This window comes from Protopterus annectens, chromosome 10.part0 (assembly GCF_019279795.1).
Source record: "Protopterus annectens isolate FY-2018-M chromosome 10.part0, PAN1.0, whole genome shotgun sequence".
Taxonomy (NCBI): Eukaryota; Metazoa; Chordata; order Ceratodontiformes; family Protopteridae; genus Protopterus; species Protopterus annectens.
Window position 1 is genome coordinate 648,202,879 of NC_056744.1, and position 25,852 is coordinate 648,228,730.

Here is a 25,852-nt window from a genome sequence, read left to right on the forward strand (position 1 = left end):
GTTTTACAGATAGCCCACACTCTAAGCACAGTAATGCTCTCCAGGTTGTGTGTTACTGTGTAAATAATGCACTTCTAGGGTGTGCAGAGGCCCAGGTCTCATAACACCCCATGGGGCAAGCGTTAATTACACAGTAGCACACACTGTGTTGGGCATTAGCTTGCGTAGCCTGTGTAACAGTAGAATTCCAGGACTGGTTAAAGAATCTTAATGCAAATATCCTTGTCCTGTCTCTTGCTTGACTCGAACCATACACAAGGAGCAATGAATTAAACCTGAGTACATTATTTGGAGTAAGGAAAACATGTCTTGAGTCACTGTACTAGTTACAACTAGCTTTAGTGTCTACTGTCTTCTAGTAGATGAAACACAACCCTTTGATGCAGACAACAAGGAAGCTCTAATTTTAAGACTTCTCTTAGGCAGGAGAAAGCTGTGAAAGGATTGTGCATGTGTTTACCTTCATACTGTGTTGTTTTTTAAACATCTTTATTATGTAATACATTTTAAGTTTCGTTTGTACTCATGCAGTAATAGAAAAGAAAACGAAGCATAACCATAATTCCATTATTCATGCAGTATGCATATAAATTTTCTTTTAAATATTTTTATTTGCTCCAGTATTACATAAATTGCTCATTTCCTGCCTTCCTTTAAACTTCACTCCTCCTGGCAATTATTCTTGATGTATTGGTACCACAAGTTGTATTTATGTCAATGTAATTTGCTCCTTTCCTTTTGCAAAGATCCCACTTCCAGTTCTTTTATCTCCATTACATTATTCAGTTCTTCAGTTATAGTTGGTTTTGATAGTGATTTCTTTTTTCCAGGAATTGCTGTTTGGCTGCCAGTAGTGTTGCATTTTGCCTAAGCATAGTAAGGCTTTACTATTTAGGTCATGTATCAGAGAGGAATCCTTTCTTAAGTTGCAGTCATTTGTTTCAACAGTATTTATACCCTAAAGGGACTTTTTAAAATCTAAATAAAGCACTCCCCAGCAGGTAAACGGGTCCCGTTGTAGATACCAAACAACACAGCAACGGTATACTGAAGCACAACTTTGAAAACCATCCAATAAAAAATATATAAAAACGTTTATTTGTAGGTTAGCGCTTTCACCACTAGCGTGGCTTCATCAGACTATCAATATACTATCAAATCAAGTTAAATAATCAAACATTTATATAACAAACACTACATTATTTCAGATATTCTTCCCTTTACTGTTGGTCCTATTTTTATGTGCATACGCAGGCTCATGACATCAGCAAATTAAGTTAAGCAATTTAAAGTCATCATGCCTCTAAAAACAGGTTGTTAAACTTTCATAAATTCATCCATGATTCCTCAGAGTATAGATAAAATTCAGTTTTTATCTATATTAATTAAATAAAATACAATAAAATAAAAACTATCACACCTATTTATACGGCTACCTAAAATTACATTAATGTTCACTAGTATCACTGGGCATCAAGCTCAATGCATCAATTATTTATATACATCTAATATTCATCTTCAAAGTTTTGTAATACAATAAGCATGAAATTGCTATGTATATATAAGCAATAACACAGAACATTTAAATTTCACCCTATGTATACTGGATCAAGCTCCACATAGAAACTTCTAATGTTATGTAGGCCAATCTCACCTTCATTCTTACCCCTGGGCTCGGAGCCGAACATCGGCTTCGACTTGGCAATATCCTAGCTCAAAGTCTTCAATTGGCTCGTGGCTAAGAGGTATCCCATCATGCAACAGGCCCATCCCCCAGATCTCGTTTGCCACTCATTACGCTCAGACGTGGTCTCGCTTTTGGCCGTGGCTAAGTATACTTTTTCTAAAGTTTTGGTTATTTGTTGATCTTAAAAAGCTATTTTCATAGCTACCGTGTGTGTCTCTCTCTCTCTTGCTGGTTGTGTGGCCTTTTTCTTTAGCCATTTTTTGGTATCCCGTTCACTCCCTTTCTTCCCACGGGCTAGGCCTGTTTCAGTTAGAGGACCTAGTCCTCCCCATTGTTTTCCGTGTGGTCTCTTTGTGTTGTGCTTCTGGTACTTGTAACTTATTTAGTGTTTTTGTCGTTTGATAGTGGTGTTATCCTGCCTTTATTTCCCCCAGGCTAGGCCCTTTTAAATTAGAGGACCTAGTCCTCCCTGTAGTTTTTGTTCCCGTTACTACGCTGTTTTTAGAGGCTCTAGTTTCCCGCGCGGGGTTTAGTTGGGTCTTTTGTGTGTACGTGTGTTATTGCAACTTGTCTGTGTGTGTGTACTCCTTTTACAGCATGTCTAAGGATTGCCTTCGGACTTTAAGAAGTGTATTGAATTCAACAGTAAAATGTCTTTTGACTGATGGGCACTCTGTGTGCGTGTACTGCTTGAGGGCTATTCACCTCCAGGAGTCCTGCTTGTTTTGTCATTCCTTCAGCCCACGTGTGCTACAGGAGAGGAAGAACAAACTCATTCTAAAAGGACTGCTTAAACACTCCTTCGAGGAAGAATTGGGTAAGTCTTCCACTGCCATATCCTCTCCAGCTAAAAAGGACAAAAAGACTGCTAAGAAGTGCTCTCCGGCTCCGTCTGTTCCTTTGGAGCCGCCAGAGAAAGTTGCTAGAACAGCTTCTCCTTCTTCGGCGCCGACAGAAGGTATGGTACTGACTATGTCTGTATCGGCTCCCAGCCTTTCGGAGCCGGTCATGGATATTTTGGCTTGGAGCCAGTCTCCAGTTGTTTGACCGGGTTCTCCTTCATGTCAGTCTCCCTCTGTAGGGAGATCCAGATCACCAAGTATATCCTTCAGTTCCTCGAGGTCCCATTCCAGTGAGGACGTTGATAGAGTGGTGAAGTCATTGGTGCTGGCCAAATTGATTTTGGCTCCGACCCATCTGCCCCGGAGACCATGGCCCCCTTCATCATTTGTTGTTCCTCCTCCGAGCCTTTCTCGGCGCCAGAGTTGTCAATTCCATCGGATACCGTTAGGTCATTTCCAGTAGCTTTGTCTGGCCTCTCGGGTCCGATTTCCGCTCCGACCCAATTGGTTCCATCCACGGGGTCGAGGGTCCACAGTTCCCGGTAGGACCCAAGGGGGAGGCTCGGATCGATCTTCATCAGTTCTGAGCCTTCCTCTCGGTGCATCGGCTCGGTGAGCTTGGACCCATCTGCTTCGGACCTCAGCGCCGAGGGCTACTACCGTATCCTCTCTGGTTAGTCGACCTTCGAAGCTGGGGGGGATCAGCCTTCGAGGTTATGAGGAGCATGCTGGCCAGGTCATCAGCTGCATCCTATGGCACCGACACTCTGCCCCCTCTGGCACCGGTGTCAGTTTCAGTTTACCCTCTATCCATGGACAGTGGACACCCAAGGTCTCAGGATACCTCCATGAGTGGTCGCCAACTTTCTGACGTCTCCCCAGAGTTTTTGTCTGAGGAGCCCGTCAGAAAGAGATTGTGTAAGAGAAAACACATCAACTCCCCGGATGAGTCTCTCACGTCGGACACAGACCTCAAGGAGTCAGAGGAGTTCCCCAAGTCGTCTTCTGAAGATATCTCTTTTTTAGATATCCTGGAGATCTTGAAGCAGAGAGGCGGCTGGCCCTACAAATCCTCTTCTGATGAGGAGTCGGTGTTCCTGAAGGCTTTCTGGTTTCAACCATCTGCCTCTTGGGTGTCTACCCCTTTTGATGCGCTATTAGATCTCATCTGTCAAAAGGTGTGGGGAAACTCCTGACACTGTGGAACCAGTCCCTAGGAGACCCAAGTTTTTGTCTGCTCCCAGAGACAAGAAATATCTGACAAAACACGTTCCAGTAGATGCCATAGTGGTGGCAGCAGCCACCAAAAAGGAACTTGCTGAAACTTCGTCTACCGTCCATCTGCCTAACAAGGAGTCCCGGGCCATGGACAGGTATGGGAAGCGTGTGTTTACCTCAGCGGCCTTTACTCTGCAGTCGCTGAACTACTTGACACATTTTACAAGGCTCCAGAGAGATCTCCTAAAAGATCTAGGAGATTCTCTACAGGGTAACGTTTCTGATACCGTGGCACAGAAGGTCAATGCACAGATGTCTACCCTAAATTCCCTTACCAACTCCTTCATGAGGCTGATCTCATATGCAGCCGACGGAGCGAGCAGGGCAGCGGGTTCCGGAGTCACTCTTAGAAGACACTCCTGGATGCTCCTGTGTAATTTCGCAGAGGCCTTCAAGTCTCCGTTCACCAACTCCCCATTTGACGGTTCATCGTTATTCAGAACCAAGGTGAAGGACACTTTCACTAGGTGCGAGCAGGAAGGAAAAACCCTGTCTGCTGTGGAAGTCCGTTTTTCCATGCCTTCTAGACCTTACCCCAAGGGCCAGAAGAGTGGGTAAATGTGGTTCAGGAAGTCGCAGATGTTTTTTCAGGACGCACAGAGTGATTTCCCCTCCAGAGGCAGAGGAGAGGGTGGAAATTCAGATAGATGCCACCCTAGAGGCAGAGGAGGCCCGCGTAACCAGGGGGACCGTCATTCCTTTTGTGGTTCTCCCTACCAGTGCTCCTGAAAGGAGGCCCGACTGTGCATCTCTGGAGCCAGTTGAGGGTCGCATTTCTTTATTCCCAGAAGCCTGGCAAGACGTCTCCCAAGATGAGTGGGTTTTAAAGATAATTTCCAGAGGTTATCATATTCCCTTCTCCTCCCCCACCAACCAAGAGAATTCAAGACGTTCCACCCAGTCACAGGGATTCTGCAACTTTAGAAATAAAAAAGTTGCTTTCAAAGAGAGCCATCCAGCCTGTCCCCGCAGACCAAGTAGGATTAGGGACTTATTCCAGATTCTTTTTGGTGCCGAAAAGAACAGGGGACCTGGGACCCATCTTGGATCTCAGCCAATTGAACCTACATGTAAAAAAAAGTCCAAGTTCTGCCTTATAGTCAATACTCCCTCTGTTAGGGAAAGATGTGTTTATGTGCTCCATCGACCTCAAAGATGCTTACTACCATATCAAGATGGACAGGGCATCGAGAAGTCATCTACGCTTCCGGCTGGGAGCCAGTCATTTTCAGTTTTGCGCCCTGCCCTTTGGTCAACCCACAGCCCCCAGGGTTTTCACCAAATGCATGGCAGTGGTAACGGCTCACTTGAGACGTCAGGGATTCCAAGTGTTTCTGTACCTGGATGACTGGCTTCTTTCTGCTACCACCAGGCATCTACTGTTACAGACCAGGGACGCCACCATTACACTGTGCCAAAGGTTAGGAATTACTTTAAATTGGGAAAAATGTGCCTTGTTCCCCTCGCAGCGTGTAACTTATATCGGCGCCAAACTAGATACAGTGCACATGAGGGCCTTCTTACCAGATAAGAGAATTCAGGCTCTACAACAGCAGGTCTATGCCTTACTACCATTGAGGAAACTCAAGGCAAAAGTGGTCCTCAAGTTATTAGGGACCATGGCTGCCACGATCATGCTAGTTCCCCTTGCCAGACTACACATGAGGGTTCTTCAGTGGCTGCTTTTCACCGAATGGTCACTACAGTATCTTCCACTCTCCCATTCTATTCTGATTATGGACACGTGCAAGCAGGATCTACGCTGGTGGCTTCAGGCCAGCAATCTCAACGTGGGCAAGCCTTTTGTACCATCTTCTCCAGTTGCCACGGTGACCACGGATGCCTCCCAGATTGGGGGGGGCATTATCTCGGCAGGGCAGTCCAAGGTACGTGGCAGGATCACGAGACCCATTTGCATATCAATGTCTTTAAGATGAGACCAGCGCTATTAGCGCTGCAAGCACTTCAGAGCTTTCTCCTTCTTGGGACAATTGCAGTCCACTCAGACAACATGTCCGTGATATGGTATCTGAACAAGCAGGGAGGAACCAAATCGTACCCCCTTTGCAGAGAGACACTTCGAGTTTGGCAGTGGGCGGTGGCTTCCCAACACTTTCTAGTTGCAACACATATACCGGGGAAGTCCAATGTGATTGCCGACAGACTGAGCAGAGCTATCCTAATGCCTCACCGGTGCTCCCTGAACAAATTTGTTGCGGAGAAAATCTTCCACAGATGGGGTCAGCCTTTCTGCGATCTATTTGCCAGCCCTCTCAATGCCAAATGCAGCAGCTACTTCACCCTTATCCCCTGGAGGGGGAGACACCCAGGGACGCTCTGGTTCACGATTAGCCCTCCGGTGTTCTCTATGCCTTTCCACAGTTTCTTCTGATATCAAAGGTCATTCAGAAAGCACAGTCTTTGGGAAGCAAAATGATTCTGATTGCCCCACACTAGCCTCGTCAGATTTGGTTTCCCTTCCTTCAACCCTATCTAATGGACGATCCCTGGATTTTGGACCCAGATCCAGATCTGCTGACTCATATGTCAGGATAGTTCCATCCCTCCACCCAGACCCTCAAGTTGACAGCTTGGCTGCTCCAGTTCCGTCCCTAGTCAGGCTTCATGATTTTTCCCCGGAAGTGGTCCACATTCTTTTTTCTTCCCACAAGCCTGCTACCAGGAAGTTTTATTCCAGTAAGTGGAAGAGATTCTCAATTTGGGCCCGTGAAAGACATATTGATCCTTATACAGCTCCTATTTCGGCAATACTAGAATTTCTTTCTCAACTGTTCAGTCAAGGATCAGCCGCAGCAACCATTAAAGTGCAATTGGCAGCGATTTCTACCTTTCAGCATTGCTAATGAGCCCAACCTTATGGCTCATAGGCTTCGTAGGGCCTTTCTGGAAGGGATAATGTTACTCCAACCTCCAGTCTTTGATCCAGTAATGCCATGGGACCTCAAATTTGTTTTACAGAAGCTCACCTCAGCTCCCTTTGAGCCTGCAGCTACGTGTGACCTAAAATTTTTGTCATGGAAGACAGTATTTTTAGTAGTCATAACTTCAGCTAGGCGGGTCTCTGAGCTCCAAGCTTTATCGATTAAGCCACCTTATTTGGTGTTTCACAAAGACAGGGTCTCCTTAAGAACCAATCCTTCTTTTATTCCATAGGTTGCTTCTGTTGTCAATATCAACCAGTCCATTGAGTTGCCTGTGTTTTTTCCTGAATTTTCTAACAAGGCAGAATTTAAGTTTCATCAGCTAGACGTTCATAGACAATTGCATTTCTGTTTACATAGGACAAAAGATTTCAGGAAATCAGATCAACTGTTTGTCTTGTTTTCAGACACTAGACTTGGGGTTTCTGTTTCTAAAGTAACCTTGTTTCACTGGATGTCCAATTGCATCTCATTTATTTATGGTTCCAGTGGCAAAGAATTACCCTTTAAAGTGAAGGCTTATTCTACACGATCTGTGGCTACCTCTACTGCATTTCAGGCTAGGATGTCTATGGATGATGTTTGTGCTGCAGAAACATGGGCTTTGCCTCATACTTTTATTAGTCACTACAAATTAGATCTGGTCTCTAGAGGCAGATCTTCCTTTGGTTCCACAGTGCTCAGGAGTATATTTCACTGAGCCACCCAAGGTCAAGGAGCTAGGGACGCTGTCCCAGGGGTAAGAATGAAGGCGAGATTGGATTACATAACATCAAGAAGTTATGTACTCACCATAACGTACGATGTATGTAGTCCATCTCGCCTTACATTCTTACTAACCCCCCCCCCCCTCTTACCCCCTCCTTGAGGACCTGGAGGTATAGTCTCTAGGTGTCAGTAGTCCTTTCGGTTGGAGTTGTTCTTCTCAGTATTGGTGTGTGTGCGCTTGCAACAAACAAGATCTGGGGGATGGGCCTGTTGCATGATGGGATACCTCTTAGCCACTAGCCAATTGAAGACTTTGAGCTAGAGTATGGCCGAGTCGGAGCTGAGGTTTGGCTCCGAACCCAGGGGTAAGAATGTAAGGCGAGATGGACTACATACATTGAACGTTATGGTGAGTACATAACTTCTTATTTCCATGCATTCATCATTCGAATGGAGAGTAGCTTCTATTGCAATCCCATTAGTAACTTATAGCAGTCATTTTCTATTATATGGATATTTTATTTTATTACAATAATTCGATCATCTCATAGTATATATTCAAACCAAATAATCTACTACTTGAATGGCAGTTTACATGCCTCACTCAACGAAATCAAGATCATTTAAAAAATATAGTGTATACTATCTGTGCGATCCACTTATGCACAGCTTCAGCCTGATAAATAATTTATAATGAAGATCAATGCCAAATAATAACCGGTCTCCTTACTATGTTAAAGCTTTGAGACAACTGTTATTTTATAATTTGTACACGAATGGACTAAACGCTACTATTTCTTTTTAGAGAATAAATGATGTATCTCTCTATATAGTAGCAGCATACTAATAGCCAAGTATATTTCAAACTGTCAGTCAAATGACAGCACCCACATCACTCGCATAAGAACGAGCACCTCCTGCAAAAAATATAGACTTTAATTCTAACATCATATCCAACTCCAAACACATACCCATAGAATCACATTGCATATAAGGGCATCGACCATTGACTCAACCAGTCCTACACCAAGTGCTTTCAAACTGCCACTCAAGCGGTAGCTACGATAATAGCTCCGTATATGTCAACGTATTTACAGTTCCAGTTTCGAATCCAGCTTCCAGTATTTAGCTGTAAAGTTATATATACTTTAAGGCATCACCTTCTAATTACCTTCTTTCATACATGTAAAGATGCGATAATTAACTGATTGTGTTCTAAAATTAATTCTTATTTTAGTCACAGCTAAAGAAAGGATCATAGCATTTAAAAGCCGTATATTCCAATTTTTATAGGTTATATCAGCTCACGGAAATATCATTAACACAATTTTATCATAATCTCATATCTATCCAGCTTAACAGGTGGAATCCACCATGTAAAAAATGATCTTCTCAATAGACAACTTTAACCAAGACAGAAGTGACAGTTCACTTGGACATAAATTATGTCTATCAGAAAAAAAAGTTTAAAAATCATTATTTCATGCTAGAACACAAAAGATATGTATCAGTCCAAAGCAGAACAATAATGTATGTCAAATGCAGCACCTAAATTATAGAATTTTTTTTATATACATCATCATACCCATATCTTCACAGATAACTCTAGTTTATATACAGAATTTTATTTTATATGTAAAAGCTCATGTAAATAATAGCGTCCCTGAATGTGTTGGCTAGTATACCTTTCCTTGTGGTATTAGCATAACTCAACTCTGTGATGTAACCATTATTAGATGGTAAACGTTTACGGAACTACATATCTGGATATAAAAGTAGGCATCAATATTCCTATATTTTTAAGGTCTTAGTTTTTTAAGTCTGGTATTTATTTACAGCTACTTTCGAGGTAGACCCCGTGCCTCCAATACACATTTCATAGAGAATTTCCCATTAAGTCCTAGTCCTTTGTCCACTGTTAACTTTAGTATCCATCTTAGCTCACTGTTTTCAGTTAGATTTTTAACATTACCCATTCTAGGTTCAAGGATAATTTGTTCTAAACCCATAAATTTAAAATTATGGTTCAAATTGCTCATTTCATTGTACTTGGATAGTGCACTAACTGAATCTCTATGTCTTAAAACTATTAATGTGCTCTCTTATACGTTCATTAAATGTGTGGTTTGTTTTCCCAACAAAGAAACGTAAGCAACAGTCACACTGTGCTAGATATTTTATATTTTTACTGTTACAATTTATTGCATTTTCTATTTTATATATTACACCTGTTTCAGGGTGCATAAACTCATTCGTTTGTTTAATAAACTGGCACATATTACAATGACCACATTTCCTTGTCCCAGTCACTATTCCTTCTCTAGGCATCACCTCATCCTTAGGATAACATCGCATCCTTTTAAGGTTTTTTTCTATTTTTAAAACAGAAACTAGGGTGATGTTCATCGTGTGACACTGCTGCAGTCATTACACTTGGGTTATCTTACCGTCAGGCAGTTCCCCAGCCGGCCTGAGTTCCAAAGTCTTGGTCTGGCGTCGGTTGCTGTTGCCTCCTCCCTGACGTCAGTGCGACAGGGGTATATAAGATGCAGCCGACACCATTTTCTTCAGTCTTTCTTGCCGCGCGGTGCCCGAAGCAAAAGCAGTTCGCAAGTGCCGGTCGGCCTACTCCTGAGATTTTCATTCCGAATCTAGAACCGAAGTCTTCTACAAAGCTAAGTACCCTGTTGGGGAAACTTTCTCTTGCCTCAGACCGATGTCAGTAAAAGTTAATAACTGTATTTTTTTGTGGGAAGCAAATACCTCATAAGGATTTCCATTCTTATTGTATCCCATGCCTAGGCCCAGACCATGATGTTACTGGTTGTCGGTTTTGTGCTAGGTTTAATAGGTGCACCATTAAACGTCTGTTTGATTTTGTCCGACATTACTTTGGCAGAAAATGTAATTATACCATGCCGTCGGAACTTCGACGACCGGTATTCATAAAAAGCGCAAAGACAAGGACAGGCATCCGAGGCCCAAAACTGACGAAGCCTCTTCTAGGCCAGTCACCGGTTCTCTGGTTTTCAGTGAGGTGCCTTCGCAGCTCCTGACGACCGCTTCTGCAGAACCACAGGCCGCCCCCGACCCCCACTTGGAGATGGCTGGGCCTTCGGACGCACTAGTTTTTCAGCAGACCGAAACCGATCCTGCAGTGGGATCCAGAGTACCTGAGCTACCCGCAGCTTCAGAGGGTGTCTTCAGACCTACTCAGCTAAGCATTAAACCCTCTTCTAAGTCAAAACCTCCTTTAAAAACTAAGAAACAAGTACAGCATTCTCCAGGACAGGCCTCCATGCTTAAGAAACAAATGCTCAAAATGGCCGAAGACCTAATCACTCTGATCAGAGGTTCCCATCCCCCACCTGATAAAAGGCCTAGACAGGATGCAGATTATGATTCATCCGACCAGGGGTCCATTTCCTCTGATTCATCCTCAGACCTGGGATACTCTTTACCCCTTATTAGGATTCTGATGCTGAGGAATCTATTCCATCAGCCTCTCCGCCTGAGGACTACTCCTTTGGGGAAACCTTACATACCATGAGGGAGCATTTCCATTGGGAAGGCCTGGATTATTCAGAATCCAAGAAAAGGCTCAGAGACTTCCTATTATTGCCTCAACACAGACCACTGGCTATTCCGCCAGTGCCAGATATTGTGGATGATGTGTACACTGAATCCATCTTAAATCCTGATTCCTTACCTCCAGCTCCACTTAAACCAGACAGATATTACAGAGTCCCTGACTCACACAAATTTCTGTATAAAAGCCCTGTTGCTGATCCTGAAACTATTTCTCAGGGACCCAAAGGGGTTAAGGCCTCATCAGCAAAGAACCCAGTTCCCTCTGACAGAGATTCCAGAGCACTAGACAGATGGGGAAAGAAAGTATATACGTCTGCAACTTTAGCAATGAGAGCCTTAAACTGCCAGTTTCACATGCTAAAATATCAGCAATTTTTGATGTCTCAGTTGAAACAAAAAATGCTTCCAGATGCAGATCCTCCTAATTTTAAAGAAATGCAGGATTTATTGCATGCCGCCGAACAAGTGGGAAAGCATACTTTGCAATGTGGTTTTGATTCTTTAGAGGCCTCATGCAGAGCAGCAGTTACAGGCTCTGTCATTAGAAGACATGCATGGTTAAAAGAACATACGTTACCAGATCATGTTAAAACTAAATTACTGGATGTTTTATTTGGAGTTAAGGCAAAAGAGGTATTAAAGAAAATGGAGGATAAGGCAAAATCTGTGCAAACAGTGAAGGATTTCTTACAGGTTCGGCCTCCTCGATTTAGTAGAAACTGGCCAACAAAGAATTGGTCCTTTCCAGTTAATGACAGACCTCAAAGGGGCAGATACAGACGGCCAAGAGGTAGAGGTCAACCACAAGGTCCTTACAGGCCTCGACAATGGGGTGCATCAGGCCAGAAAGAAGGGGAAGACAGGCACCAACCTTATAAAAAACAGCCCCAATGACTTCCCACTCCAGCTGCCAAACAACTCACTCTTGGCAGCCCCTTTGAGAGGAAAACTGGCACTTTTTTATCACAATTGGCATATGATCACCCAAGACAAATGGGTTCTCAATATTATTTCAAAAGGTTACAGGTTCCACTTTCACACTCTGCCAAGATTAAAAGGAATGCCAAATCTGCCACTAAATCAATAGGCAGAGGCCCAAAAACAAATTATGGCACTCATGAACATGGGAGCTATTCAAAAGGTACCACCACAGGAACAAGGGCAAGGATTTTACTTAAGACTCTTTCTGGTTCCCAGAAAAGACAAAGCCTGGAGGCCCATTCTGGATCTTTCTTCACTAAACACTTACTGGATGTTCCGAAATTCAAAATGTTGACATTACAGCAGCTTCTTCCCATGCTGGGCAAACAAGCTTGGCTCGTGACTTTGGACCTCAAGGAGGCATACCTGCATGTCCCTATCAGACAAAACTACAGAAGAAACCTCAGGTTCTTCGCTGGTCCAATGCACTATCAATTCTCTGCACTGCCCTTTGGATTATCTACTGCGCCCAGGGTCTTCACAAAGTGCCTGGCACCAGTAATTGCATTTTGCAGACAGAAAGGAATTCAAATTTACCCATACCTGGACGACTGCCTGATTCAAGCAGAGAGCAAGGACATTCTTCTACAGCATCTGGCATTTGTAAAAAAGTTATTAAGTTGCCTGGGGTACACAGTAAACGAAAAGAAATCAAAACTAGTGCCCTCACAAGAGATAATATTCCTGGGTGCCAGCTTGAACACAACGGCCCAGATGGCTTTTCTCACGCCAGACAAGCAAGGACAACTGACACAATACTTTCAATTGATGGCAACAAAGACCCAACTCCCTGCAAGAAAAATTCTACAGGCCTTGGGCTTCATGGCATCTTGTATACTACTAATTCCATATGCCAGACTGCATATGAGGAAACTACAATGGTACCTAAGAATGTATGGTCTCAACACTGTCAAAGTTTGGAAACAGTTATACCTCTAATACCTTGCCTTCAACAGGAGTTTCGATAGTGGGCTCAAGCTTGTCACCTCAACAAGGGACAGCCTTTCACTCAACCCACAGCCAGGCAAACACTGATAACAGATGCATCGGATTACGCCTGGGGAGCACACATGGCAGGAAAATGTATTCGGGGCAAGTGGTCCACAGAACAAAGGCATCTTCACATCAATCAAAAAGAGATGCTAGCTGTACAAAATGCCCTTATAGCTTTCAAGGACCTGTTGCATCCAGGACAACTACTACTAAAGACAGACAACACCACAGTTATGTGGTACATAAACAAGCAAGGGGGCACACACTCCTACCCCCTCTGCAGACAAGCCATGACCTTGTGGAACACAGCTATAAACAATCTAGTTCATCTACAAGCACAATTCCTGCCAGAAGAGAAAAACACACTGGCAGACGACTTAAGCAGAAATATCATGGATCCCCACAAATGGGAATTGAATCCTCAAATATTCAGAATGATAACAAAGAAATGGTGGAGCCCGGACATAGATCTGTTTGCCTCCCCAATGAATTGCCAGCTAAAGAAATTCTGCACAAGGAGTTATCATCCGCAAGCATGGAAAGTGGATGCCCTCTCATTCAGCTGGACAAACCTACAAGTATATGCTTTTCCACCACTGCCTCTTCTCCCAAAGGTACTCATAAAAGCCAGGCAAGAAGAGCCAAAAATGATCCTGATTGCACCAGACTGGCCGCGCCAGCACTGGTACCCAATCTTAAAAAAAACTTAGCACAAGGACCACCCTGGATTTTGCCTCAAATACCACATCTGCTGTCACAGCACAACAGTCAGTTACTCCACAGCCAGCTAAAGACACTAAACCTAGCTGCATGGAAGATTCCCTAGCCACGCAAGCAATGCCTCTCTCCAAAGCAGTTATGGATGCCATTCTGGAGGCCAGAAGGCCTAGTACCAGAAAAGCCTACTCGGATAAATGGAACAGATTCTGTGCCTGGAACCAGGCTCACAGTCTTGATCCTCTTGTGCCAAATATTCCTCAGATACTACAATATTTGACTGAGATGCTGGACTAAGGCCTCTCCTTTTCATCCATCAAGATCCATGCCTCTGCCATCTCTGCACATTACAACATGGATCCACCAATTTTCTCTAATCCTTTGCTAAAACAGTACCTCAGAGGGGCTGAAAACATAAGACCCACCCCATAGAGCACCTACTCCAACTTGGGACCTCAACTTTGTTTTGGAAAAATTAACTTTACCTCCTTTTGAACCAGCTAGCACAGCAGAATTAAAATACATTTCTTGGAAAACTGCTCTGCTCCTGGCAATAACTTCTGCAAGAAGAGTTTCAGAATTACAGGCACTAATGGCAGTGGAACCTTTCCTCATTTTCCACCAGGACATGGTGTCCTTAAGAACTAACCCTACGTTTATGCCTAAGGTGGTTTCAAGTGCGTCTCTAAACCAAACCATTCACTTGCCTACTTTTTATCCAAAAACCACAGAATAAAGGAGAAAGACTACTGCATTCATTGGACATTCACAGGCAGTTACACTTAACTTGGACAAAACCAAAGCTTTCAGAAAATCTGAGCAATTATTGGTAGCGTATGCTGCAGCAGCACAGGGAAAAGCTATTTCAAAACAGACTATTTCCAAATGGATAGGACATTGCATACATTTCTGCTATATGCACCATAGAAAACCTGTGCCTAACAGTATTAGATCTCACTCCACCAGCGCAACAGCCACTTCAACTGCCTACCTCAGAGGAGTACCTACAAAAGATATTTTGGAAGCAGCAACATGGAGTTCTGTGCATACCTTCACCAAGCATTACCATCTGCCTCTATACTCTAAATCCAGAGCTGGCTTCGCCTCTGCAGTGCTGCAGGGCCTTATAGCCACCCCTAATGCTTTATAGAACCAACCACCCTACCTCAGCTTTGGGATTCTACCCAAGTTTAATGACTGCAGCAGTGTCACACGATGAACATAGTACAGTTTTGTACCTACCATAAATGTAGATGTTAGAGTGTAAACACTGCTGCAGTCCAGGTTACCCTCCCTCCTTTCCCTCTTACTGGCTAGTACGTACCTAGTTCCTCTACCTTTTACTACCTATGGGGAGTATTTGCTGGTAGCTGAAAGTATGCTGTTTGCATTTCTTATGTATGTTTTATTAGCAATTTGAATTGCCTACCTATTTGGGGGCACCTGACATCTGGGGCAAGAAAACTGAAGAAAATGGCGTCGGCTGCATCTTATATACCCCTGTCGCACTGACGTCAGGGAGGAGGCGACAGCAACTGACGCCGGACTAAGACTTTGCGGCTGGGGAACTGCCTGACAGCAGGATAACCCAAGTGTAATGACTGCAGCAGTGTCTACACTCGAACATCTACATTTATGGCAGGTACAAAACTGTACTTTCTCCTACTATTTCTTTAATCTTCGTATCGGTCATGAGTAATGACCAATGCTTGTAAAGTACATCCTTGGTGTAGATTGGTTGAGTCAATGGTTGAAGCCCTTATATGCAATGTGATTCTATGGGTATGTGTTTGGAGTTGGATACGATGTTAGAATTAAAGTTTACTTGGCTATTAGTATGCTGCTACTATATAGAGAAATACATAATTTATTCTCTAAAAAGAAATAGTAGCGTTTAGTCCATTCGTGTACAAATTATAAATTAATAGTTGGCTCAAAGCTGTAACATAGTAAAGAGATCAGTTATTATTTGGCATTGATCTTAGTTATGAAATTAATTATCAGGCTGAATCTGTGCATAAGTGGATCGCATAGATAGTATACATTATATTTTTTAAATGAAAGTAAAATATCCATATAATCGAAAATGACTGCTAATGGGAATTGCAATAGAAGCTACTCTCCATTCGAATGATGAATGCATGGAAGTAGAAGTTTCTATGTGGAGCTTGATCTAGTATACATAACGTGAAATTTAAATGTTCTGTGTTATTGCTTTTATATACATAATTTCATGCTTATTGTGTTACAAAACTTTGAAGATGAATATTAGATGTATATAAATAATTGATGCATTGAGCTTAATGCCCGATACTAGTGAACATTACTGTAATTTTAGGTAGCCATATAAATAGGTGTGTGAGTTTTTATTTTATTGTATTTGATTTAATTAATATAGGTGGATTTCATCTATACTCTGAGGAACCATGGATGAATTTATGAAAGTTTAGCAACCTGTTTTTAGAGGCATGATGACTTTAAATTGTTTAACTTAATTTGCTGACGTCATGAGCCTGCGTATGCACATAAAAATAGGACCAATAGTAAAGGGAAGAATATTTGAAATAATGTAGTGTTTGTTATATAAATGTTTGATTATTTAACTTGATTTGATAGTATATTGATGGTCTGATGAAGCCACGCTAGTGGTGAAAGCACTAACCTACAAATAAATATTTTTATATATTTTTATTGGATGGTTTTCAAAGTCGTGCTTCAGTATACCGTTGTTTACTTTTTTAAATCTACCAGCTTGTTACGTTCCCAGAAACATGTTCCAAGTTACCACTGCCTTCCATGACACCTCCAACATTTGCTGTCTACCCAATGAAAAATTCTCTGAAGTCTTCTTGGGTATAAAAATATCTATGCAAACACTTCCATGTAAAAATCCTAAGCCTTCTGGACTTCGCATACTTAGGAGCTATACAGATCTCCTCCTCATATTCCCTTGTAAGGTGGTTTTCCACTCTATCTTCCCAATCTTTTCTAACCGCTTTTGATAGATTCTTATAGTCATGCAGTAGTTTATATGTCCTACTAACTATTCTTTTTAACCACTCAACCTGCCTTTAGTCTAATCATATTTTGTTCTGTCTTAACTTTGGCATAATATCTTGCTCTGTTTTTCTAGCAGCTACCTATAGTAATAATAATTTAACTAATTAAGAATTAGCACACTGCATGAAACATCTGTAAATACAAGGAAACCAAATAATGTAACATCGTCATCAACAGTTGTCAGGGTACCTGCTAGATGACAAAAACATTTTTTGTACCAAACTTGGTAAGAAAGAATGTAGACAACATGCTCAAAAAGCAGTAAAACAAAGCAATAAAATTAAATACAACAGTCCAGTCCACTCCTAAAAAGATAGATTTAATACATTTTAGAGCCTCGGCATTCACTGCCTTCAGTGGAATAAATTAACATACTAAATGCACCCTATATATACAATCAATTACATCAGTAAATCAATTAATTGCAACATCAATTCATTAAATAAGTACTTTCCAATTACAGTAGGCATTCAAGCCATCTGGATTTAATGTACCAAACTTTAAAATAAACGGGGCTTCTTTTTATGGAAGCCTCTGTTTGACATCCAAGTAATCACTTTTATCAAATTTCTCTAAAATAGTGCCCTGCAAACCACTAGGGTCACCCTTATGACATTTTAAAAAATGTTGAGCTACAGGGCTTTCAAGCTTGCATTTCTTTATGTCTCTCACATGTTCCTGCAAGCGAAGCTTGAAAGCCCTTTTGCTTTCCCCTATGTAAAACTTGTTGCACAGACACTTTAATGCATAAACAATACATCCAGTAGTACAATAGAAATTAGATAACGCATTAAATTTCTTTCCAGTAATATATTGAAAACTTTTACAACATATTGACAAACAATACGTTTTCCACATGGAACAGTTCCTAAAATTTGTAAAGTATTTGATACCCTAAAATTTGGGGTTTGAAACTTACTATGCACTAGTCTATCCTTAATACCACACCCTTTTCTAAAGGAAAATGTAGGTTTAGGACATAGTTCAGCAAATTCTCTAAAGTTAAGCAAATAGCCCCGATTTTGTTTTATAATGGGAACTATTCTATCACTCAATAAATCATAGGTCATGACCATATACATATTATTTTTTTCTTCTTCTACAACCTGATTATTTTCTTTAACATACTCCACTCTATTACTATGCATCCTATTTGTCTTCCTTACTTTGCTCAAAGCCTCCTTTACAATTTTCTGTTCATAACCTCTCTGTATAAACATAAAAGAGTCCTATTATATTCAGTCTCCAAATATTCCTTATTATTGCAAAGTCTTTTCATTCTTATAAACTCACCATGTGGTAATGATTTTAATAGGTGAGGTGGATGGAAACTTGAGCCATGAAGGAAATTAACCCCTTCAGATTTCCTTTGCACAGAAGTAGAAGTACTATGGCCAACAAGTCCTTTTAGACATACATCCAAAAAGACTACTTGCTCACCACAAGCTGAAATATCAAATGTCAGCCCAAATCTGTTGGAATTAAGTTTACTTACAAATGTTTCAACCTGATCTAAACCATCTGTACATAAAAAATGTTTTATCTTTTTCAGCTTTTCCCGGTTAGGGGTCGCCACAGCAGAACTCCAGTCCGCCAATGATTGGCAGCCGATTTTGTTATGGTGCCAAGTTGCCAGCCCGACGCCCAACCTTCAACGAAGGCACGCCCATTCACACATGTCTTTCGGAGGCCACTCGACCGCGGGGAGGACATGCAGACTGCACACAGAAGGTACTCCAGCCGAGAATCGAACAGGAGAACCTCTTGCTGTGAGGCAACAATGCTTAAGCTGTACCACCGCGGCTTACCTGTACATAAAAAATAAGATCATCAATGTATCTATAATAATAAGATATAATATTAATAAAAAATTCATCCTTGTACAGGTATTCATTTTCCAGCAAGCCCATCATAATATTAGCATACATCGGTGCATATGGAGCACCTATAGCTGTACCCTGTAGTTGGTGATACAAAATCCCATTAAATTCAAAAAAATTATGCTGTAAATAAAAATCTAAAAGTTCAGTGATATACATTGATACTGGACTCTCTTCCATTGCACATTTTAGTGCTTCCAACCAATACTTATGTTTGATGCTCATATACAGGCTATTGGCATCATTCACCAGCCAGTACATATTTTGTTCCCAACTAATAGTTTTTATCTTTTTCAAAAAGTCAAACGTATCTTGTATGTATGAAGACTGTTTCTTCACAATTTTCAACAAATAATTATGGAGAAAAATCCCTATTTTATTCAAGAAATAGTTGCAAGCTGACACTATGGGTCTTCCTGAGGGATCTGTCATGTGTTTGTGTATTTTAGGCAAACAGTAAAATGATGCCATTACACACCCCTTTGTATCAAATTTTTTCTCAACATCATTCTTCAAAAATACCCCAGTCTTTTCCCCTTCAGTAAAAGGTCTTTGCACTGCATAATAGCTTGTTGATACTGCTCAGCATTTATAATTGTATACACATTTTCATCATGTAGATTTTGGTAACACATTTTTAAATATTGTTCATAATGTAACAAAACCAATTTATTCCCCTTGTCCACTGGTTTAAAAATAATTTCCTTCTTATTACTAAGGTTGCATAAAGCATCCTACTCATTTTTCGTCGTTATATTTAACTCTATTTTTTTTTTTTTTTCAAACTCAGCGGCAAGGTTCTCAATTGCATAGTTCACCATTACTGAAAACTGTTGAACACCTTCGTGTCTAAATGGTGGTAAAAACTGAGACGTATAAGGAACAGTATCTGTATTTAACTGACAGTAAGCATTCATAGCAACCCCTTCATCAACATCCGAACAGCAGGAATAAAAGCTTGTATCTGAATCATCTATGCTGTCCAAAGAACATTGATCCTCATTATTATTATATACACTTATGAAACAAGTTCCATGTATGCAACTTTCTCACTAAACAAAACACATCTTTCTTAATCGTGTACAATCGTGGAATAACTGTTGGAACAAACTTAAGGCACAGATTTAGTACAGCCATCTCACAATCATTAAGGGCATAGCCCGATAAATTTGCAACATAAGTAACATTATTAACAACATCAGTTTCTTTTAAATTTCTTGTACCTTGATTGTTGATGCTGAGGATATGGGTTATGTCTCTGTTGTTGCCCATAGTCCTCTCGTTGCGTTTCAGCAGAGCCCCTGCCCCGTTTCTTGTTCTGATTTGACCTGTCGCCACGAAAAGTCTGGTTCATATATTGTGGCTTTTGTGCCACCGGTAAACCAGGGTAATCATTGGTGGCACTGTCCCAATCACTAGATTCCTCTGCAAAGTCAGAAGAAGCACCAGCTTTTGCCGCCATGTCTTCAGAGTTCTCTGAACCTTGAAAACGGACACCCTTTCGTAGTGACTTCTGATTTGTTCTCCATAAGAAGGCGGAACCCTTCTTATAATCACCCAAGTCTCTAATGAGTTTTCTCTTTTTGGCAGCTGAAATATAATTTTCTGATTCACTTAACATGACAGTAATGTCACCCAGAAAATGATCGTTTATTGTGAGGTGTATTATTAGTCAACTCCTCACAAATATTTGAAATTTCTTCTTTAAGTTGGTGTTGTTTCAAAAAGTCTCTTTCCACCAGAATGTTAATCCACTCTGTGGAACACTTGTGGGCTGCCAAAACCCACCTTTTTTGAAATTTCACATCTTCCTCATCCTCAGCATTGGACGGTGTGGTAGGGCTCTTGAAAGCTCTTAAGCCACGAGGTGTAACTTCCAATTCTAAATACTGCTTCAGGCTAAGAATGTTTAAATGAACTGACAATTCCTTGTGCAACAGTTTATCCAACTTGTCATACTTCTGCTGCACTTCTGTATATAAAGCACCCACCGTACCTTGACCAACAGTTGAAAAGGGGTTATTACTAATTCTCCTTTTGTTCTCCATGTCCAGTTATCTCTCCCAGGGTTTTACACCTTCCGTATCGCCAGATGACATCCCTCTGTCACCCGTTAGCTTGTTTAAGTGAACGGTGTATTGTTCAGTACTCCGTTGGGAACACTCCCCTTGTTCTTGCCTGAAAACTCTAGGCAAATCCAATAACGACTCACTGGACATGGACAGCCACGAAAAACTGTAGACAACACACTCAAAAAGCAGTAAAACAAAGAAAATTAAATACAACAGTCCAGTCCACTCCAAAAAAGATAGATTTAATATGTTCTAGCGCCTCGGCATTCACTGCCTTCAGTGGAATAAATTAGCTTACTAAATACATCCTATATATATATATATATATAAAATAGCACCTCGGCATTCACTGCCTTCAGTGGAATAAATTAGCTTACTAAATACATCCTATATATATATATATATATATATATATATATATGTATATGTATATATATATATATATATATATATATATATATATATATATATATATACATATACATACAATCAATTACATCAATAAATCAATTAATTACAACATCAATTCATTAAATAAGTACTTTCCAATTACAATAGGCATTCAAGCCATCTGATTTAAAATACCAAACATTAAAATAAACAGGACTTCTTTGTATAGAAGCCTCTCTTTGACATCCAAGTAATCACTTTTATCAAAGTAAGAAAGAATGTATGTGACATTGCTGATCCAGCTGTGTTTTTGCTGTTCTAACACCTACTGGAAAAGATACTGTGCTTTTCTACAGCACTGTCCATTGAAGTAAATGTGGAGGTTCTCTCTCATTTCACTCAGTAAATGTCTCCACTCACAGGAATCTTACTCCGTTACCCAAGTATAAATAAATATGCTTTGCTTTGTGCCTTAAATAGTACATTAAAGGCAGTAGGCATTTAGATTTTTTTATTTATACTTCTCTTTGTAGTTATATCGCTCTGTACACTGTTATAAACGACTTGACATCTTACAAAATCTGAAGAAATGTAATTGTTGTAAATATTTACTGTAGCACAGATGTATTTTAGTTTACTGTTGCTGCTGCCTCACAGCAAGAGGTTCTGTGATTCAGTTCTTGGCTAGGATGTCTTCCATTTCGAATGTCTGTCTTCTCTGCATCTGCCTCCTCTTTTTTTTTTTTTTTTGTTTGGTGCTCCGTTTATATCCCAAAGACTTGCAGTAGGTGAACTGGCATTGTCCGTATTGCTTGCAAGTGTGTGTGGCAAGTGTGTGCATTTTGTGATAGACTGGCATCATGTCCAGAATGGGTTTCAGTGCCTTGCAGCCACTGGTTGCTGGGATACGCTCTGGCTTCCTTGTGATCCTGTAAAGGATATAGCAGCTTCTAGGAAAATGGATGGATTGGCTGAACTCTATCCCTTTACCACTGACTGATGTTCTTCATCTCACATTGCTGCAGTCCTTACACTTGGGTAGTCCGCTGTCCTCGGTCGGCCCGAATATCAAAGTATAAGGCTGACGTCGGTCAAGGCGCAGTTGACTGACATCAGGACGTCAGGGTACAAATGCGCATGACCGACGTCATATCCTCAGTCTTTTTTGCCGCATGGTCCGATGCAGAAGCAGCGTTGCAAGTGCCGGTTGGCGTTCTGAAATTGTTCGATTTCGGAGTTTCAGACCGAATCAAAGTTGGCTAAGTACCCGTTGGGAATATTTTAGTTTTTCTTGCCTCAGTGGTTTACGGATGTCAGAAAAAGTGAATAATTGTATTTCTTGTGGGAAACAGATACCGCATAGAGACTACCATACTTTGTGTATTCCTTGTTTAGGGCCTGAGCACGGCGTTGTTGGGTGTCGCTCTTGTGCTAGATTCAATAAGCGCACTATTAAGAGAAGATTAGATTGTGCCAGGTTAGTCTTGGAAGCGGTGCAATTATAATATGCCGTCGGATGCTCCGGCCCGCTTCTTCAAGAAGCGCAAGGACAAAGCTGTTAAACCTAGGCTAGAGGAACCGTCAGTACCGGACGCGGTTCTTTAGAGGTGTCGGTGGAGCGGTGGTTCCACCGGAGGTTTCTTTGGGATCCCAGGAGAGACTTTGTTATTGCAGGATGTGGCCTCTCAGGAGGCAGGCCAGGCTGATGGGGCTTCTCAGGTTACTATACTCCCTCCCTGCCTAGGGTGGTTAGGCCCTCTCCTTCTGTTTCCAAGGCTTCTCCCAGGGGCAGGCCAGGTTTAGCTTCAGTTGGTGTTACCCCTAGTTCTTCAGGAACTGTGCCCAAGAAGCATATGCTTAAAATGGCAGAAGATTTGATTACTTTGATTAGGGTTCTATGCCCCTCCTGATAAGAGACCTAGGGTGGAGCCTGAGCTAGGGAGTTTTGAGCAGGCTTCAGATGTTTCAGAGTCTTCGGACTGAAGACTTGCAGGAGTACTCTCCTTATTCTGATTCTGATGTGGATGATTCTACTCCTTCTGCTTCTCCTCCTGAGGATTTTTCTTTTTCAGAGACTCTTCATTCCATGAGGGAGCATTTTAAGTGGGAAGGTCAGGACTTCTCTGATTCCAGGAAAAGGCTTAGGGAATTTTTGTTTTTACCCCAGCATAGGCCTTTGGCTATACCTCCTGTTTTGGATGTAGTGGAAGATGTTTTACAGAGGCTTCTCTTAATCCTGATTCTTTGCCTCCTGCTCCTGTTAAACCAGATAGGTATTACAGGGTGCCTGAAGCTCATAAGTTTCTTTTTAAGAGTCCTAGGGCAGACCCAGAAACTGTTAGCCAGGGGCCTAAAGGTGTTAAGGCTTCTGTTGTAAAGAATCCGGTTCCTGCAGACAAAGAGGCCAGGGCCTTGGATAGATGGGGAAAGAAAGTTTATACTTCTTCCACTCTTGCTATGAGGGCTTTGAATTGCCAGTTTCACATGTTGAAATACCAAAACTATCTCCTTTCACAATTGAAGTCTAAGGTTGATGCTCTGGAAGAAGGTATTGATTGTAAAGAGTTGCAAGATTTAGTACATGTTTCTGAACAGGTGGGTAAGCATTCTTTGCAATGTGGTTTTGATGCTGTACAGGCCTCGTCTAGGGTGGCTGCCACTGGGTCAGTTCTTCGCAGGCACGCCTGGCTGAGGGATCAGAATTTGTCTGACCATGTTAAAACAAGGATTTTAGATGCTCCTTTGCAATCTGACGTGTTGTTTGGTTCTCCTGTTGAGGCAGTTTTAAAGAAAATGGAAGACAAGGCTAAGTCTATGCAGACTGTTAAAGATTTTTTGCAGGTCCAGCCTCCAAAGTTTAGTAGAAATTGGCCTACTAAGGGGTGGACGTATCCTTCTTATGATTCCCAGTCTAGGGGTAGATCTAGACGTGGTAGGGGCAGAGCTCAGGGCTCTTTCAGGCCTAGAACAGGGAGTTCTCCTGCACAAGATTAAATGAGGGTGTCCAGCAAAGAGGTAGATGGATTGTGTGAGAGAAAACCTGCAACAGTCAAGCATGACTATTGGAGAAGGTAGGAAAGTGGCACTGAATCAAGAGCGATGACGACAGTTGACACGATACCTTGGCCCCTTGCAGAAAATGAAGAAAAAGGAGGTTGATTATGATTATTTTATGATACTCTGTAACAAGTCTTAATACGAGCTTGATGAAAGGTGTCAGTAGTTATGGGTTTGTTGACTAGTATTCATCATCTTGCGATTTGCGATTTCTTCACTAGTCCATTTTCAGTTTGCATGCAGTATCGGTAAAACAGAATTCAGTGAGAGATGTTTGGTTTCCAAGTGACCTTGAAGAGAATTGCAGTGGTGATTCAGTATTTATTCAGTAATCCAATCCATATTATTTATCTGTTAAGTTTCAGCACATCAACTGATACTGTTCTTTCTCTGCTGTACTCCAGTTTTAGCAGCAGTAATTTGAAGTGGAGTTGTGTTGAGAAGCCAAGCAATTCAGTATTATTGTTAATACCAAATGGATATTGGGATATGATTCTGGGTAATGCAGTAGCAATCTTGTAGCCAAATTAAGCACTTTTAAATATAAGCATTTTAAAATTGTTTTCTAATTTCATTATTTTTCCTTTGTTAGGACAGCACCATGTCAGCACTGCGTTTGTTGTATAATGTCTCAAGAACAGGTATGTTAAAGATTTATGGCTTTCTTCATTTAATCAGAGCAGTATAATTGTGTTTTCTCTGAATTCTGTGCATTGAAGGGTACATTACGTAATTTTGGGTCCTCCCTGTTATTTTTGGTGTTAACTCCTTCTGGTTTCCCAGATGTCTGAAGATCAGGTTCTTAATGCTCTTCATTTGTGTTGTGTGTGTCAAGACTGCAGTGTCAGTGGCATGCTTTTTTTCTGTAGTGAAGCCTTTTGAATCATCAATTTGTATAGGTAACAAAAAAAAAAAAAAAAAAACAATGTGCTAGTTGGGCTTTTGATGATTTTTCTCACACCTGCACTTTTCCTGCTAATAAAAGTGTAGTTTGATGTGCTGCAGAAGTGTGCCACATTCCTTTTTATAGGCTGACATGTCTCAGGCATTGCCGATATGATGTGGAAGTAACATTCTGTAATGATTAATATTTTGCTTCACACTTTAGGCTCAGTCTTAAGTCATGATGGAGTAGCACTCCATTCCGCTATAGTGTTTGAGACCACCCTGTTTTGTTTACACATTGAAGTAGATGGTGTGATACAGGTTATCGTTATGCCCATCCTCAGTAGCTTGTGTGGTGTAGTTGCTATCCAGTTGTAAGGTTTGCATACTTAGGCAGTAGTGTTAACAAGTGTTGTTTTGTTTTGATACAGTGTTTGAAGATGTTTGCATCTGCAGTTCAGTTTAGCATTACCCACACCCACCTGTGCATTATTGCTGTTGTACAGTTGAGTTACTTTTGTATTGTATTGTGTTATTTACTTTCTTGTGAATCTAATTGCATGTTCTTCCACTTTTGTCATAAAACAAATAACTCCACATTTTTCTTGAAGTCACGCTTTTAATTGTGTATGTTTTCTTTTGTTTTTAATGACTATTGTTCAGTAAACAGGAATATTTATTTATTATTTATTTATTTTATTTTACATTTGTTGACCGGGCTAGTCCAGCTGGATACATATCCATTTTCAGCAGAGGCCCGGGGAGAAAA

The 25,852-nt window shown here is 41.2% G+C and overlaps 1 protein-coding gene across 1 annotated transcript in view; it reads left to right on the top strand.

Annotated features, from left to right (window-relative positions):
- Nucleotides 1-25,852, top strand: part of NDUFS8 (NADH:ubiquinone oxidoreductase core subunit S8) — a 517,217-nt gene that overhangs the window by 90,491 nt on the left and 400,874 nt on the right. The window contains exon 2 of the mRNA XM_044085488.1: nt 24,791-24,839. Coding sequence (XP_043941423.1) covers nt 24,791-24,839 — 49 coding nt within the window. The remainder of the gene's footprint in view (nt 1-24,790; nt 24,840-25,852) is intronic.